Below are 16,807 nucleotides of genomic sequence, written 5' to 3' on the forward strand. Positions count from 1 at the left end.
TTGTCACAAGGACATACACACGTGTTAGTGTGCTTCCGTTTGCATTCATGTGTTTGGTAAGGGTAGGCGGTGCCTAGAGGTTGCCTGAGGGTCCTCAGCCCTGTTTCCCCTGCCAGACCTGAGGCTCATCAGGTATCGGTCCGCCGGTTCCCTTCGCTAACAGACAGAGTTACAAGTGCCATGTCTAAGAGGCATGAAAAAGAAGGCAACTGGGGAAGCCGCTTGTTCCTTTCGCATCTTCAAAAAAAAAAAATGTTTTAAAGAGGAACATCTGTCCTTCGCCACGCTTCTTTGGCCAACCAAATCTTAGCGGGGAGGATTTCCTGGTAATCAATGACTTTGGCTGAGATTGGCTCACACTAGGCTACAGATTCAGCTTATTTTAGTCATTGAACTGATTCACTCACTACACACACACACACACACACACACACACACACACACGTAAAAAGGAGTAATGCCGAGCTGGCTGAGCTCAATCAGCGAAGGGTACTGACTCATTGATGCTGCTGCTGGTTCAAGTGGGGTCAAGAGTGATGGAGAAATCTCGCTTTCACAGGTTCTCACATCGCAGAAGGTGAGAACAGGGCCTCTCCTCTCCTTAAGTGAAAAAAGATGACCAACTTTATCTCACACCAGACTAAAATACACCGTCATGTCAGCACTTCAGAGTGAAATAAAGATGCACAAATAAAAGACTAATAAATGCACAAATTCAGAATTCCATCAACATGCTGAAGGCACAGCATGCTAATAGAAATAATAATGTGTGTGTTCATTCAGTTATCAATCCGTAGATGGGGAATACTCTACAAACCAAAGCTTTTTAGAATAAAATCATAAGAGATAGTGAACTATTGACATTACTCTCGAGATTTTCATATTTGCCAAGAATTAAACCATAGTAGCATTTAGCCTCTTTGTGCAATAAAAAAACTCTTTGAGGACTGACAATGGTCTAATGGACTTTCAATATGAGGCCACCCCAAACAGCAGCTGACTTTGGACTACATCTGGCCACCCTGACACAACCCTGATCCTGGTCCGGAGGTGGGCCAGTTATGGCCCGGGCTCAGCTGATGTCAGGAGGCTCATGCAGCGGCTGGATAGCCAGAAGAGGAAGTGGAAGTTAAAGCCGTGTGATTTCATTTCCGTTTATTCACACGTAACATGGTCAGCGGTTTCAAACCGGTTTCTCATTTAGTCATAACGAGACCCCAGCATGAGTTTCTGGGTGTGCTTATAAAAATAACTACACTAGTTGAAACTAATAGATTGATTTTTTGCAATTGTGCAGAAAATTCAGCCATGAGCAGGCCCAAAATAAATATTGTGCAATGCCATAGCAGCATGTGTTGTTATCTCTACAAAAAATATTGTAAATTGTATCTACACATATAATTATTGAAATAAATAAATTACTTTCTAACAAGATGTTTGAAATAAATGTGACAAAATTCTACAACTTTTGTGGCAGTGCTGTCTTTAATCGTTCTTTAAAGATAAAATCATTGCCTTGTGGTGTTTAGACCACGATAGTAGAATGTGTACACTTGACAGAGACATTCTACACAAATGGCTCGACGGTGGCTCTTCAACCTTGGAGCTTTGAATGAGTAATATGGCACCTGGTATACACCTTTGACTGTATCTGTTTTGAAAAAAAAAAAAGAAGTCTATTTTGACGGCAGGATTTATTGTCAAGGCATTCAGCCTATTCCGTCTGTGACTTCCTTGAAGTGACTTCTCTTGGCAGCACTGTCTGACTGCTTATGACCACAGCTGCCAACATGGCCTCAGGAAAGTGCATTTGTTTGGCAATGGCAGGAATCCTTGCCAAAGTTTGGCATTTCTGGTGCCCCACGGTGAATGTTGAGCCATCCTGTGTCTTAATAGCGCAACGTACCGCTGTGCTCCAATTTACGTGGTAAAATATGACTCGCATGACTCTCGGGGGGAGTGAGATCAACAAGTCTGCCTGGCTGACCCAGCCTCTGAGTGACCTCCAGACTGAAAAAGGTCAACGCCACGCTTCCTGCCTTCAGCTGCAGACGATCCAGCTGTCGTGCTGATCGACACAACGAGAAAAAAAGACGAGAAGGCGAGTGTCGATAGGAAGTCCGACAGATGAAAAAGAAAAGGGGGAACTGAAGCAGAAAAGGAAGAGAGCCCTGTGTTTTCTCTTCCACCATTCTTTCAGTCATTGATTTGCGGAGGGTCTATATTTAGAACATGATGTATGATGGTGAGCTCACTGAAACAATGGCGGTGCCCTAGACAGCAAGGGAGAGAGAGAGAGAGAAAGAGACAGAGAGAGAGAGAGAACACGTGTGGGTAAAAGGGAAAAGGGAGAGAAGAAAAGGAGAGACTGCATATGTGTGTGTGAAACAGAGAGAGGTAGTGAGCATGTAAGAGAGAGAGAGAGAGAGAGAGAGAGAGAGAGGGAGAGAGAGGAATGCAGAGGATGGGAGTGAAATCGAAATAGAGAAATGTGTGGAGGGGAGGGTAAAAACGGGGGGTGGACACACCGAGGAGAGCAGAGCTGACTGAGACGAAGTGAAAAAAAAGAGAGAGGAGTGAGAAACAAAGGGAGTAAGATCCGTGCGAGCTGAAAAGACTGCGGCCAGTCTCTCCCTCTCATCTCCGCCTGCCTCCCTGCACTGGACTGACATCCACGGATCTGCTACTCCTTTCAGGTAGTCCGCCACCAGAGCAGCTTCTTCCTCCTCCTCCTCCTCCTCCAACACTCGAGCCAATATCAGAGACTTTCTAATGAGACACAGCACTCAAAAAATCCTCCATAGAAATGCATGGGGTTAGTTTGTAACGCCAATATGGCAGTTGTCTACACATATCCCACCCCTTCCGCGGCAAAATGTCGACATGTGAATACATTGAGCCAACCATGTGGTGTGATGTGAATACATTGAGCCAATCATATAGTGTGTTGTGAAGACATCGTGCCAATCATGTGTTTTGATCTCACCACTGTAGCAAGGTTGGTGTGGTGAAGCCTTGCGCGCACATATTTCTGCAGAAATAGATGCCCGATAAGTGCCCAAAAAGCGTTGCAATATGGTCGCCGAGTGGAGGTACTTGCCTAAAAAGACTTTGCCAATATACACTCAGCGCGCTCATCTTCTGGAAACTTCTGTGTCGGGCTTAATTATTATTACTGCTAGATATTAAAAGAACACCCTGCATCAAATACTAATAAGCTGCTAGACCGAACACTGCTGCTACATGTTTGTAATAAAGAGCTGAATTGTTTTAGGAGAGGCTGCTTTGTTTTTGTTTTTCAGAGTATACTCTCCTGCCACATCAAATGATTTCAAAGCGTCTCCTGTGGAGCGGTCCACACCAAGTCCAATTTCAGCCTCAGTGAAACATCATCCAAAGTTGTTAAAAAAATACATATATATGTTTTTTTGTTTTTCAGATCTTTGTGAAATGATGTGTTGCTTTGAGAACATGAAAATAAGAAGATGAGGAAAGAGGACAAAATGGAGAGGATAATAAAGAAACACACGCAGAGTGTGTAATGTTACTGAAACAGTTGTACAAGCACATGGCAAAGACGAGCGATGGCCACCACCTCCGTGGAGCAGGTGAGAGGGAGCTCTCAGGATGACAGTTAAAGAAGACACCAGAACGAACTGGGTCAGACGCAAAGGGTGAGGTGAGGAGTCATCCTACACTTGGAGAGAAAAGGAGACTCTCTCTCTCTCTCTCTCCCTCTTTCACACAGGAGGAGAAAAAAAGGAAAAGAAGGAGAGGGAGAGAAGAAAAAAAAACAGAAAACGGTCTGCTGACACCTGACACACTGCCCCAGTGAGTACAAAGTGAGCAGGTTTCACCTGAATGAAACGACACACTACTGTGTGTGACTGCCCCTTCGATTAGCTGTGCGGTAAGGTGGGGTGAGGTGGGGTGGTTTTGGTGGTGGTGGTGGCACCAGAACAAGACCAGTGGGAGTGAGGGTGTTTCCACAGAGGGCCCAGGGCCCTTTGCCACCGCTGGAAAGCACCTCTTTTCTGGCCCGCGTTCAAAGCCTCCGACTAATAGTGGCCTAAGGCATGGTGTCGGAAAGCCTTCTGGAAGGAGACACCTCCGTGACAAGTTCACAGCCTCGTCATTCGACGACTCATATTCGCAAAACTCACATTCTTAAATTCTTAACGGCGACTAGGCTAATTAACTCAATTACGCACAGTCTCAACATGACACGACTAAATAAAACACACAGTAATTTGAGGTTGGTTGGCAAATAAAGTATTTGTTCCTCCTGAGACACATTGTAGATAATTGCTACAGCAGATAAGAAACCTGCCAAAGAGGCTCAGAGTGGATTTGATTTTTCCTCATCAGCAGTATTAAGTCATAACAACGGGGACTTTGAAACAGAGCTGAAAGATTTAGCAGCGAAATGATAATTAATGCCTTTGAGTGACTATCACCTGCTGGGGCATTAAACTATTAGTGCAGAGAGAGAGAGAGAGAGAGAGAGAGAAAGAGAAAGCAGTCTGCCAGAAACATGAGTCTCAGCTATATATCCTCCCATTGGCTTCACGTGTGACCCCCCATGTCTGCCGGAGCAGATGCTTTTGTTTCAAATGAAAACTTCAGGATATTATGTCTAATTAGACGCCCCCCCTTTTCCTGTGAAAAGCTATGGCGTTGTGGATTCACAAGGCCGCACAATACATGGGGCTTTCAATTACATTGGGACAATGAGGCGACGGAGAAAAGGAGCTGCAGTAGTGTTGATGAGAGACGTCTCTCAGAGCGCGTCTCCATCAGTAGGTGAGGGCTTGTTAATCACTTTTAACACTGTGCGTAGTAACAAGACAAAGTGTCATGGCAACCAGGAGAACTGCTAAGCCGGTGTCATATATGCTTTGACTGGGCAAAGAAAAAAAGGGAAAAAATGAACATCTATTTCATTTGTAAATCAAGTCTAAATCATTTGTACTTGTCTATTAATAAAGCAGAGAGTTTATTAGGGTTAAAGCATTTCACTGGGACTAATGGATTCTATCTATTCATTTCTATATTGTAATTTTTTTGCATAATATGGTCTGACACACAGCAAGAAACATTTTACAATACCGCCTAGCTTTAATTTAGGACTAAGTATATTTTTTATGAGAGCTCTGATATTGGATTTTATCTGTGCCATTATGTCGGTAGATTCTAGATTCTATTCTGCCTCGGAATGTTGAGATTCCTTTTCACAGAAACACAGGGGGGAGAAAATGTGGAACAATTCCACCCAGCTTTAGGACCCAGGAGGAGGCTAATCATGGCGCTACATGGCTGCATTCAGTGTGCAATGTTTAAAGCACTCCACTGCTTTCGACATTGAGCCAATGACAATGGCCCTCAGAGCCATGTAGAGAGGGAAAAGACAGAGACAGAGAGAGAGAGAGAGAGAGAGAGAGAGAGAGAGAGAGAGAAAACAGAGAGGGAGGCCAGCTTGGCATCTGATTAGCAGCTAAGGATGTCTGTCTCAGGATGAAGCCTCGACTCTGAGAGAGTGGATCCCTTGGGGTAAAGGATGGAGGGTGGGGCTGGGGCTGTGAGTTGGGTTGGGCTTGGGGGAGGATTGGGGTCTGTAACGGTGGGAGCTGGTGGTGCCTGAACTCGCCTGGCCATTGACTCGACCCCGGGGGAGGACCAAAGGTCAGCGCTAGCACTGTTCTTATGTAATGAGGATTATAGCCATAGAAATTAGCGGAGGAGCCATTTTGTCTATTTAGATACGCAAACACAAACACACACACACACACACACACACACACACACACAGACTTACTTAAAAAACAATAAGGAGAAATGTCTTGATGGCGATTTGGACACATCTCCCACACCAGCGCCAACACACTGGATGGCAGCGTAGTGTGTTTTCACTGGCAACAATGGGCCTACTGCGAAGTCCCTCCATCCATATGCAATAGGCCAGCATCTGTGTTTCATAAAGCAACGCTATGCGATACATTATGCTAATGCATCAACATAGCCGCAGACCTGCACTTTGTTTTTTGCACTTTTTGCAACCTGGAAACCAGCTGCAGTTGATATCTGACAGACATTTTTAGGACTCAGGAATAGTAATGACCTTAGGTTAGAGCCACAAAACCACAGTGGTATTTGGAGGGCTGTCCAAGAACTAAATTTATAGTCAACATGTTTTTCAGAGAGATTTCGCCCAGGACCAACACTTGCAAATAAAAAGGTTTCTCACTACAAGGGCCCTTGAAGGAGACCAAAACAAATAGAAATCTACGGCGGTACATGTAAGCCATATGTAACGCACAGACAAAACAAATTCCTCAAGTTGCAATTACAGGTTGGTTGCAGAGCACCACTTGAAATTCTGTGAAAACATCAACTAACTCACAGAAAACATAATAGGCTTTTCCTGCTTTGTCTCCTTCATTCAGACAGTATCACACACACGCACACGCACAAGCACACACATACGCGCACACGCACGCGCACGCACGCACAATCACACACACACCATGTAAATAATAACACAACCACACAAACTCATTGCCTTTCTTATCTATCTCTCTAACACAAACACACACACACACACACACACACACACACACACACACACACACACACACACACAGCGGACAGAGATATTGCAAAAGAGGATCTCCCAGCAGATCGTGCTACAGAGTGTATTGCACGGCGGCGTGTGACCTGCCAAAGTGCTCTCTCTTCCCCCTTTAGACCTCCCCTCCACTGAGAAGCCCCATCCACAGCAAACAGACAGCCAGAGGTCTCCCAACCCCAATACAATAGAGCCAGGGCTCCCCCCTCACCCCCACATCTCCATTCAGGCCCCACGACCTTTGGCTTCCTTCTGCCAGCAAGAGGCAGCTGCACGCGGAGAGTGAGGGGGAAAAAGCGAGGGAGAGGAGAGAGAGAGAGAGAGAGAGAGAGAGAAGAAAAGAGAGGGAGAGATAGAAAGATAGAAAGAGAGAGGAAGAGAAAAGAATGAGAGAGGGAGGGAACGGGAGAGGAAAAGAGACAGAGGAAGGAAAGAAAGATGGTAGAGGAAAAGGAAAGAGAGTGAGAAACAGGTGGTTTAGAGAGTGGGAAATGATGGAGAGAATGGGATGGAGAGATGAAGGGGGCTAAGAGAGGGTGGGAAAGAGAGGGGGGGGGGTCAGAGAAGGAGGTGTGATGTGAAAGGTGAAAGAAAGAGAGAAAAAACTGGGGGATTCATGGGGGTTGAGCAGGGGGCTACTCCAGTTAGAGACCTCTGCTCCTCCTCTGCTCACAGCAGAAGAATGGATAAAAGCCTGTCTGTCACTCTCTTACTACACACACACATACGTGTGCACACACACACACGCACGCACACACACACACACACACACACACACACACACACACACACACGTTTTCTCATTCTCATGTTCACAAACACCTCTAAATAAACATTAAAAAAAAAAATTCAAACACATCATGGCGCACAATATACATATATATTCCCAGTCATTTAAATAGATATAACAAAAACATTATGCAATCATGCATGCGCAGTGCGCACGCCACCTTTTTATCTGTCCTCCATTTTTTTCTCCCTCCCTCTCCCAGTAATGGGTCTTCCTCCTCTCCTAAGTCACAGAAAACAGGCATATGCTTCTCTGATCCCTTTCACAGCCTCTCTGAGGTCTGTCCCTTATGAGGCTGTGAGTATGAATGTAAAATATCATCTCTTGCTCTATCCAGCAATCATTTTTAATTTCCTTTATATATTCATTTATTTATGTATTAATTTATTTATTTTGTATTTTATTTCTTTGCGGCAAAATGACAATCGATGGATCGAGCAGAAGCAGGAAAATGCAGGCTAACCTGAGAGATTACAGGACTAACCCCTCACACCTGTTTTCAATTCATTGGAAGCATCAGAGAGATGCTGTTATTTTATGTAATCCCTGGACAGGCCAATGGTCGAGCCTATGGGCAGTCAGACTGGACAGAGTGTACGCAGGCTGTGATTCCTTTCTTTCTTTCTTTCTTTCTTATCATCTTTTGCTGCCAGACTACTTTTTTCCTTGTTCATGCTTTTGTTCACATACAGATGCATGCATGCACCTCTGATCCTTCGTAATTAATTTGCAAATCAACAAACTTAATTATTAAAGAACAAATAGTACCACCTTCATAATTTGAGTACAAATAATACAACCTTCATAATTAAAGTATGCTGCTATCCCTTTCTTATTCTCTCTCTCTCTCTCTCTCCCTCTCATAATGAATGACACATGTCTCTGGCTGATATTGCGTCTCGCACCGTTCCAAAATAAGCAGACCTTTGTCGATCCTGTGATCATGTGTTCCATCTTAGTTAGGGGGCCGTGAGGTACACCCACACAGCACACATGGGCTAGCTGCTACACACACACACACACACACACACACACACACACACACACACTTCATTACGCTCCGAAGATCATGCCCACATGCCTTGTTTACAGTACACACTAAATGTGTTAAAGAATGCAGTGGGCCTGCTCTTGCATACTAACAGAGAGGAAACCCATGCGGCTTGCAGTGCGAGGGATGGAGCTTAAACACAGCCTCCGATTCCGTATTCCGTGGTCTGTATCTGTGTCTTCTCCAGGTTTTTCTCTGGGATGGTATTTAGTGGTTGTGAGAGGAGACTTTGTTAGATCCTGTTAGAGTCGCCATGCTGACACCACATGGCCTGAAATCAATGACTCTAAGCCTGTGTGAGGTGAGCTTTTTTTTTTTTAGTCGCCATCAGCCCTCCCAACTTCACTTCCTCGTTGTCTCCCAGGTGTCTTTCATCTGCCACTGTGCACGTCATCCCTACCCACATCCCCCCTCTCTCTGTCTCTCTCTCTCTCTCTCTGTCTCTATCTCTCTGTCTCTCTCTCTCTCTGTCTCTCTCTCTCTCTCTCTCTCTCTGTCAATAAGCTAGAGATCAGAGAGTGTGTATCTATATGTGTGAGTGTGTGTGTCTTTGTGTGTGATTGTGTGTGTGTCTGTGTGTGTCTGTGTGTGTGTGTGTGTGTGACTGTGTGTGTGTGTGTGTGTGTGTGTGCAACCAGATAATGCAAATGGCGCTATAAATAGACCAGATAGTGCTGACAGAGCCTCTCTCTCAGGTGAGATATCTCTGGGTAATGCAATCACACACATACACATATACACACACACACACACACACACACTAAAAGACCACTGAGCAACTTTAACCATTTTCCTCGCTCCACCACCATGATATTTTTTTGATATGCAAGCTCAAGAAGCCATTGTGTGTGGAGCAATTACAACAATTATGGCTGCTTTTACGAGATTCTAGAATGCAACGTAGGGAATCAGTATGTGAAATATTCTATATTTACAAAAACGAAGATGACAGAAAACATTGTGTTTTCTAATTTCCCCAAGACCCACAACTGGAACATTAAATTAGCTACAATTACCTCCACTGGATCTTAATCAAATGAGATAATGAATGCGCCACACATGGCGTTACACACAGGTGAGTTAGGAATCGGCGGGCGTGTGAGTGCGGACACTTGCTCAGTCACAATGTCATCCCCAGCTTAGAGGTAGTTCCATAAAAAGCCAACACAGGGGAGCCATGTCCTAGTAGCGTCCACTCCCTCTCACCTCCCAAAGCCTCTCAACCCCCCTCTACCTCCAAGCAACTTTTTTGGGGGGGTTACAACAGATATGTGGAAAGACAGAGGAAGACACAGAAAAAAAGACAAAGGGAGGGAGAGAGAGAAAGAGAGGAAGAGAGGGATACAGAGAAAATCAGAGAAGAGAGAAGGAGAATGAGACAGAGGGAGGGAGGGAGAGAGAGAGGAACAGAGGGAGAGGACAAGAACATACAGATAGATAGAAATACAGAAAGTGGGGGAAAGAGAGGTAAAGAGGGAGAGATGGACAGAAGGACAAGCCAGAGACAGAGAGACAGAGAAACAGATCAACAGAGAGATAGCGATAGTGAGAGAGCGAAATAGAGAGAGAAAGGATGAACGAAAAAATGAGGGCTAACCTTCCAGCTCGTGGTGGATGACGTCGGTCAAGTTGGGCTCCTCGCCCCACCAGAAGATCCAGAGCTCCTTGGCGTCGGGCTTGACCTTGCGGCGCCACACGCACAGCAGGTTGGCCTGCACACAGCGCGTGTAGCTCCGCAGCACCGGGTCGTCCGGTGCAGGGGCCGAGATCACCGGCCCATACTCGCCTCCGCTGCGGAAGTGGTAGCACCGCCATTTGATGCCGGTCAGTTCCGCCTGAGAGAGAAGAGAGAGGTGATGGTTAAGTCACTGAATTTGTGAATTATGTTATTTATGGACTTATAAACATATTCTTATGCACTCGTGGGAAGTCTAAGAGTGTGCATGTGTAATGACATGGGGTATCGTTCATGTGTAATAAAAGCTGACAGTCCAACTTCACCTTTGTCTCCACTCTACCCTGTGTGTATATTTGTGAGTGTATGTGCATGTCTGTGTTCACTTCTGCACTAGACAAGCAAAATAAATTAATTTCATCCAAACTAACAGAAGATTATAATACCAAAGTACTTTAAATCTTACAATCTAAACTCATTATCCGGTTAGACATTTCAAAAGTGTGTTTTTTTTTTGCACCTCACAAAGTGGCTGGCTTAAGTTCTCAAATGCGGTCCCCACTGCAGAGTATCCTGGAGTTGAGCACCCTCTCTATTGGCATTCAAACACTGAAACTATCCGATCGCCGCTCACAATGCCACCCTCTCCAATCCAGTGGGATTTCAAAAGAGCGTCCCAAAAACAAGCACGTGATTGAAACGATGCGCCTCCAAACGCAATTATCATATTACCACAAAGTCATTATAAAACCTTTCAATCAGGCAGACTGTTGTGAAATGCCATTATCTTATCCGTATCTCGCATGCTCATGCTCTCTCACGCATATTTTATGCCCCATTGATGGTGCTTCATTATTGTCGTTTACAGATGCAGATAGGCGAGATCGCACAGACACATCACGCAGTCATTAAGATCGGGCTGATAGTAGTTTAGATTATCCATTAAAACACGACGACACTGTGTATTCATCTACCTTGCCTGTTTATTGATGCTTTTATACCGCTTATTTAGAAGTGTTTTATTCCCCCTTCTTAATTCTGTTAATCACCTAGGTGTGAGTGTGTGTGGGTGTGTGTGGGTGTGTGGGGGATAAAAGTAGATTATTTTCGCCAAAGACATAAAAGCAGATGTGTAAACAGTTTAAACACTGTGTAACTGCTCACAAAAATGAGAAATGAAAGAGATTGAAAGAGAGAAGAGGCGGAGGAAGGGGAGTGAAAGAGAAAAAGGCAGAAAGAGAAAGAGAGAGAAAGAGAGAGAGAGAGAGAGAGACGGAGAAAGAGACTGTCAGGGTCAATCACTGGAGCACAGCCACTGTCTGACATCTTCTCAATTTCATTTGATTGAGCGAAACACGTTTATGCTTGTGATCGGAGGACGCCAGGCGGAGGAGTGAATGATTCGGGCAACGGCCTTGACAAGCAGGGCGTTTGTTCAGGCTATCAATGGGCCATAAATGTGCAATGTGTGTGTGTGCGTGTGTGTGTGTGTGTGTGTCGGGGGTATTGTTGTGGGGAGAGTTCTGCAGCCAGAGTTGAATGGTCTGGACAGAGAGAAATTTAGTGGCAACAACCCCTCCAGCACACATTGCTGAAATTAAAAGAAAGCATCATTTGCGGTCATATTTTCAATTAAATGCAATTGCTTCTTCATAAAGTGTTTTTCTGTTAAACTGTGTTAAAAATTGAAACCAGGGCCACACACACATACATATATGCACACACACGGTCTCAGACACACACACACACACACACAGGATGTCACCCTTCACAATGTAGCAGTCTGCACACCGCTAGGCGAGCCTAACTTGGCACACATAGCCTTGGAAGACTGCCATGCTGTCCAGCTCTTAAACAATGCTGCTGCTAGGCCTCTGCTCACTACCTGGCCACACACACACACATGCATGCACACACACACGCACACACACACACCTGGAAAGAGGGCACCTTGCTAGAAAAACAGAACCTGGTGTGTGTGTGTGTGTGTGTGTGTGTGTATGTGTGTGTGTGAGTGAGTGTCTAAAAAGAAGAAAGATAGAGAGAGAGGGAGGGAGGGAGGGAGACAAAGAGCGATGAGCTCCTCTGATGAGTGGGCATTACTGAAGGAGCTTCCATATCAGGATGTCAAGTGTTTGGCAGCATGTGACCACAGGGGCCAGAGCTGGGGACGTAACCCTGTCACAGCTGCTGCTCTCTGTGTGTGTGTGTGTGTGTGTGTGTGTGTATGTGTGCGTGCGTGTGTGTGTGTGTGTGTGTGTGTGCACGTGTGTAATGTGCATGTGTGTGTGTATGGGTAATGTGTATGTGTATGCATGTATGTGTGCATGTCCATTTGTGTGGGTATGTCTGTGTGCATGAGTATATGTGTGTATGTGTGTGAGTGCATGTGCATGGTTATGTACGTGTATGGGTATGTGTGTGTGTCTATGTATATTTATGCATGCCCATTTGTTTGGGTATGTATATGTTTGAGTGCATGTGTGTGTGTGTGCATGTATATATGTGCATGCCCATTTGTTTAGGTATGTATATATTTGAGGGCGTGTGTGTGTGTGCATGTATATATGTGCATGCCCATTTGTTTAGGTATGTATATATTTGAGGGCATGTGTGTGTGTGTGTGTGTGTGTGTACATTTGCGTCCTGTTGTCCTGCAGAAATGTGCCTCGTAATAACCAACACAAGCCTCCCTAATGACAGAGAGAGTGTAATCAGAGATATAAACACCAGCGCCATGTCCCCACCAAAAATAGGGGAGCACGGGGTCAAGGATGGGTCTATGAGGAGAAGGAGGAGGGGAGGAGGGGTGGTGGGGGTGGTGGTGGTGGTGGTGGTGAAGGTGGTGCTGGGGGGTACACAGCAACTGAAGGCATGCCACAGCTAAAGCCGGTGCCACCCTCAGCCTGGCACGTTGCGAGGAAATGACTGGGCACAGGGTACAGATGATTCAGTGACCGGGGTGGGTGTGTGTGTGTGTGTGTGTGGGGTGTGGAGGTGAGTCTGGAGAAGGATGTATTCGTCAGAAACCTCTCCAGGATGAAGTGTGGCCACTTCAGAAAAGTCTGTTTGACTGTGAGACATTAACAGAAGTGGATGACCAAGGCTGACCAGTGGTCAAAACCATAAAACTGTATACAGCAGCCCTGCAACCATGGGGTGCCTCTAGAAATGTTGGTCCCACCTACTTCCTGTCACTCTTCACTGTCTTATCTGAATAAAGGCAAAAAGCCCCACAAAATATACTACAAAAAAAGCTCTGTGGCCCCCATTCCTTAAAAACTGCACAATGTCAGACTGATGCCATCCACTCCTCCGTCACTCTCCCCAGATCGCGCCTCGTTCCAGGGCCTTGTCATGTAACACGTGTCAGCGGTGGCGGCGACAAGAGCCATCCTTCTCCAAATGAGAACGGCAATGATGTGATAATGAGGTGTGTGCAGGTTGCTGCCTGCAAGCGAGGGAGAGGGAGAGAGAGAGAGAGGGAGAGAGAGAGAGAGAGAGAGGCACTCATTCACTCAGTCAAAGGGCCTTGTGGGAACCCCCGTGAGTAGCTGGAGGCTAGCGGTTAGCGTCCTCTCTGACAGCCATTAGCGGTAGCTAGGTGAGGCTCAGGTCATGAGATGCAAGGAGGGGAGAGAGGACAAGGACCTCATCAGAGCCCCTTTGAGTTACAAACAGTGCACTTGGACAAACAAAGAGGCATTTTAAGGTACCGAATAGCCGCAAAGTGACGACAAGCAAAGCGAGCATGTCTGACAATGCATCACATTGATTCTGCGGTTTATCTACTCTCGACAACAACCGGAAACGCCACTTAATCTGAAACACTAAAGGTTTTTCAGCAGTCTGGAGATATAGTCTGGAGTCGCACATTTTCTAATAGGGAAAACAGTCAGTTAAAGATGTCAGTTTAGGTTATAATCAAACCATCCAGAAGCACTGAGCTTTGAAATTCAGTAGCTCTAGAAGTGACTAAAGTCAATACTGATTGGTTAAAGGTTAATTCAATCACTTTTTCAATTTAATTTTGGACAACGCTCTTTTTTGAGGTCATGAACTCCAAAGGAAATCCAGTGCAGAGCATCGCCAGACCATAATGAAAGCTGTGAAACAGGAAACAGGTTACAGGAAAGCCAACACCTGGCTAAGAGAGAGAACTCTCTTTTTTTGTCCAATAAACACGTGAGGTTTTTGGTGAGGCTGTTCCTGACACCTCAATAACCAGGTTCTCAAACAGGCTCTCAGTGTGTGATTGTAATACAACAGATAGACTGTGTTCCCACTGGGAGGTTCTTTCAGGAAGCCTTGCGATGAAGCCTAGTTCTTACTGGCATCCGCTGGAGGCTTTACAAGAGGAACTCCTTGGCGAAGACTTGTTTGTGCACCACCCAGTTTGTCCTTTTAGTGTTTATCAAAGGAAATCTCCACTATGCTGCACACCCCCATGATTACCTATTGATTAAGCATTGAACAGAACTTGAAACCACTTCCAATATTAGGAGAGGGCAGCATTGCAGAGTGTCTTAATTAAATGTAAATGTTCGAGACTGCAGTGTGATTAAGCCTCTGTAAGGGCATTAAGCAGATTTGCTCGGCAGATCGGTGTAACACAAGCAGGCGCTTGTTATCATGAAGACGGTGGACAGTGTGTGTGTGTGTGTGTGTGTGTGTGTGTGTGTGTGTGTGTGTGTGTGTGTGTGTGTGTGTGTGTGTGTGGGGCTCAAACGTTCCAGCGAGAGCTCCCTTTTATACAGGCATTCATGCTTGTTACAATGCTGAGCATAATAAGAGCCCGGCCGGTGTGTGTTGTGTGTGGAGTGTGTGTGTGTAGTTGTAGTGGCGCTCCGCGTTAGGCGAACGAGCGAACAGACTCGGTGTGAAAGCACAATGAGGCTGAGGAGGGGCACCGACAGTGGAGCAGCCGTCTGAATAGATCAAAAGACCACCGTAGACACACACCGACAGGCATTTACATATACACATAAACACTACTGTAGGTCTCTTACACTCATACGCATGCTCACACACATACACACACACACACACAGACACAAACAAAACACACACACACACACACACACACACACACACACACACACAGGATAGTGTTTTTCATTAGGAGCATCTTTCTGACAAAAGTCTGGTCAATGTTGAAGAAACCCCACTGCTCTCTCTGACAAATTATACGATTCTGGATAGTCTGTGTGACGTCAGAGAAGGCTGCATGAATCACGCGCGCACTTCTGCAAAGTCCCTTTTCCCATCAGCGTACCTTCTGAGAAACTCCAAATGCTACAAGGTCACTCAGAAAGGGCTGTGACGTTTGGAGTTCTTCCTAACCCTATACTTCCACTTAGCCTACGTAGTCATTACCGCTGTGTGCCTTTAAAAGCACTTTCTCTGCTGTTAACACGTCAGATGGACATAAACCCAGAGACAGACACACACAGGCACACGTGTAAACACACACAAATACAAACTTTCCCATTCATAAAAAAATCAAACTGCTACTATTATAGTGCTGAAAAATAATAAACAATCTCTAGGAGCTCGTAAAATGTCACACTGAATTTTTCATAACCTCAACGGCCTTCCACGGGGGATACACAATCAGACTGTGCAGTGCATTCAGTGCCGGAATTTCCACAAGTTAACTGTACTGGGTGAGTGCGCTCAGTAGCAATTTGAGGAACACAGGTGACCCAGGCAGGCAGGCAAGCAAGCAATTAAATGTGCACTCCAACATAAACAGGAAGAGGAAGTGATGTCACAACGTGGAATGCCCAATGGAAAACTCCAGTATCCTGTACATGGTAATGTAGCAACGAAGCAGACCACAGAGAAGTGCAAACCCCAGAAGGGGGGCGTCAGGGTCATGACCTCTAAAAGGACTTGGAAACTCAGCTAAGGAGCTAAGGAGCCAAGTACCACACCACTTATTAGCCACCAGCATCTGCATCTTTAGCATCTACATCACAGAAACATTGAGTTCTCAGGGGCTAGTTAAAAGCAATTAGCATAGCTTGGCTGATATCAAACAGATGTAATGCAGATCCCTCTGCCACGTTTTAGTTTAGTGCTGGAGTGAGTAGCTCCACCTTTGTGATGTGAGAGAGTACTCCACAGATGTAAAAGTCCGGCTTCAGAAAGCAAAAGTATTGCCATGTATTGGTTCTACCTGTGCGCTTAACACATGTGATTTCAGTAATTAGTTGATCTACCTGGCTTAAGAATTGTGCTAATTAGAATCAGCTGATTAAACAAATGATTGGAACAAAAATTATCGCAGGACTTTTACACCTCTGGAGTACTCTAGAGCTTGTTTTCAGTAACTAGCTGTGGTATTCAGGCAAACAACAAAAGCGCTTAACATAAAGAAACTGGCAACAAATGGTAAGCAAGGATTATATGAATGGTGTTAACATCTATGTGTCCTTTTGTGCCAGAGAGCTTGATACTTGCTATTGCTACTTCCTGAGTGGTTCATTCTTTTCTTCCAGATTAAATAGATATTTAGGGGAAATCATTCCCCTCGCTCTCGCTAACATGACGCCAGTGACCCGGTAACCGAGTTGTGAGCCCTAGTGCTACCCAACACCACCCGCCCACTCTGACCACACCGATTCTAGAGCGTCCAAACAGCCAGCGGCGACTCACCCGCCC

The 16,807-nt window shown here is 45.4% G+C and overlaps 1 protein-coding gene across 3 annotated transcripts in view; it reads right to left on the reverse strand.

Moving 5' to 3' along the window:
* Window positions 1-16,807, reverse strand: part of LOC125304515 (mediator of RNA polymerase II transcription subunit 13-like) — a 94,407-nt gene that overhangs the window by 67,950 nt on the left and 9,650 nt on the right. For all 3 annotated transcript variants that reach the window (XM_048258869.1, XM_048258870.1, XM_048258868.1), the window contains exon 2: window positions 10,064-10,301. In XM_048258869.1, coding sequence (XP_048114826.1) covers window positions 10,064-10,301 — 238 coding nt within the window. The remainder of the gene's footprint in view (window positions 1-10,063; window positions 10,302-16,807) is intronic.

The sequence above is a fragment of the Alosa alosa genome, chromosome 12 (genome assembly GCF_017589495.1).
Source record: "Alosa alosa isolate M-15738 ecotype Scorff River chromosome 12, AALO_Geno_1.1, whole genome shotgun sequence".
Classification (NCBI taxonomy): domain Eukaryota; kingdom Metazoa; phylum Chordata; class Actinopteri; order Clupeiformes; family Clupeidae; genus Alosa; species Alosa alosa.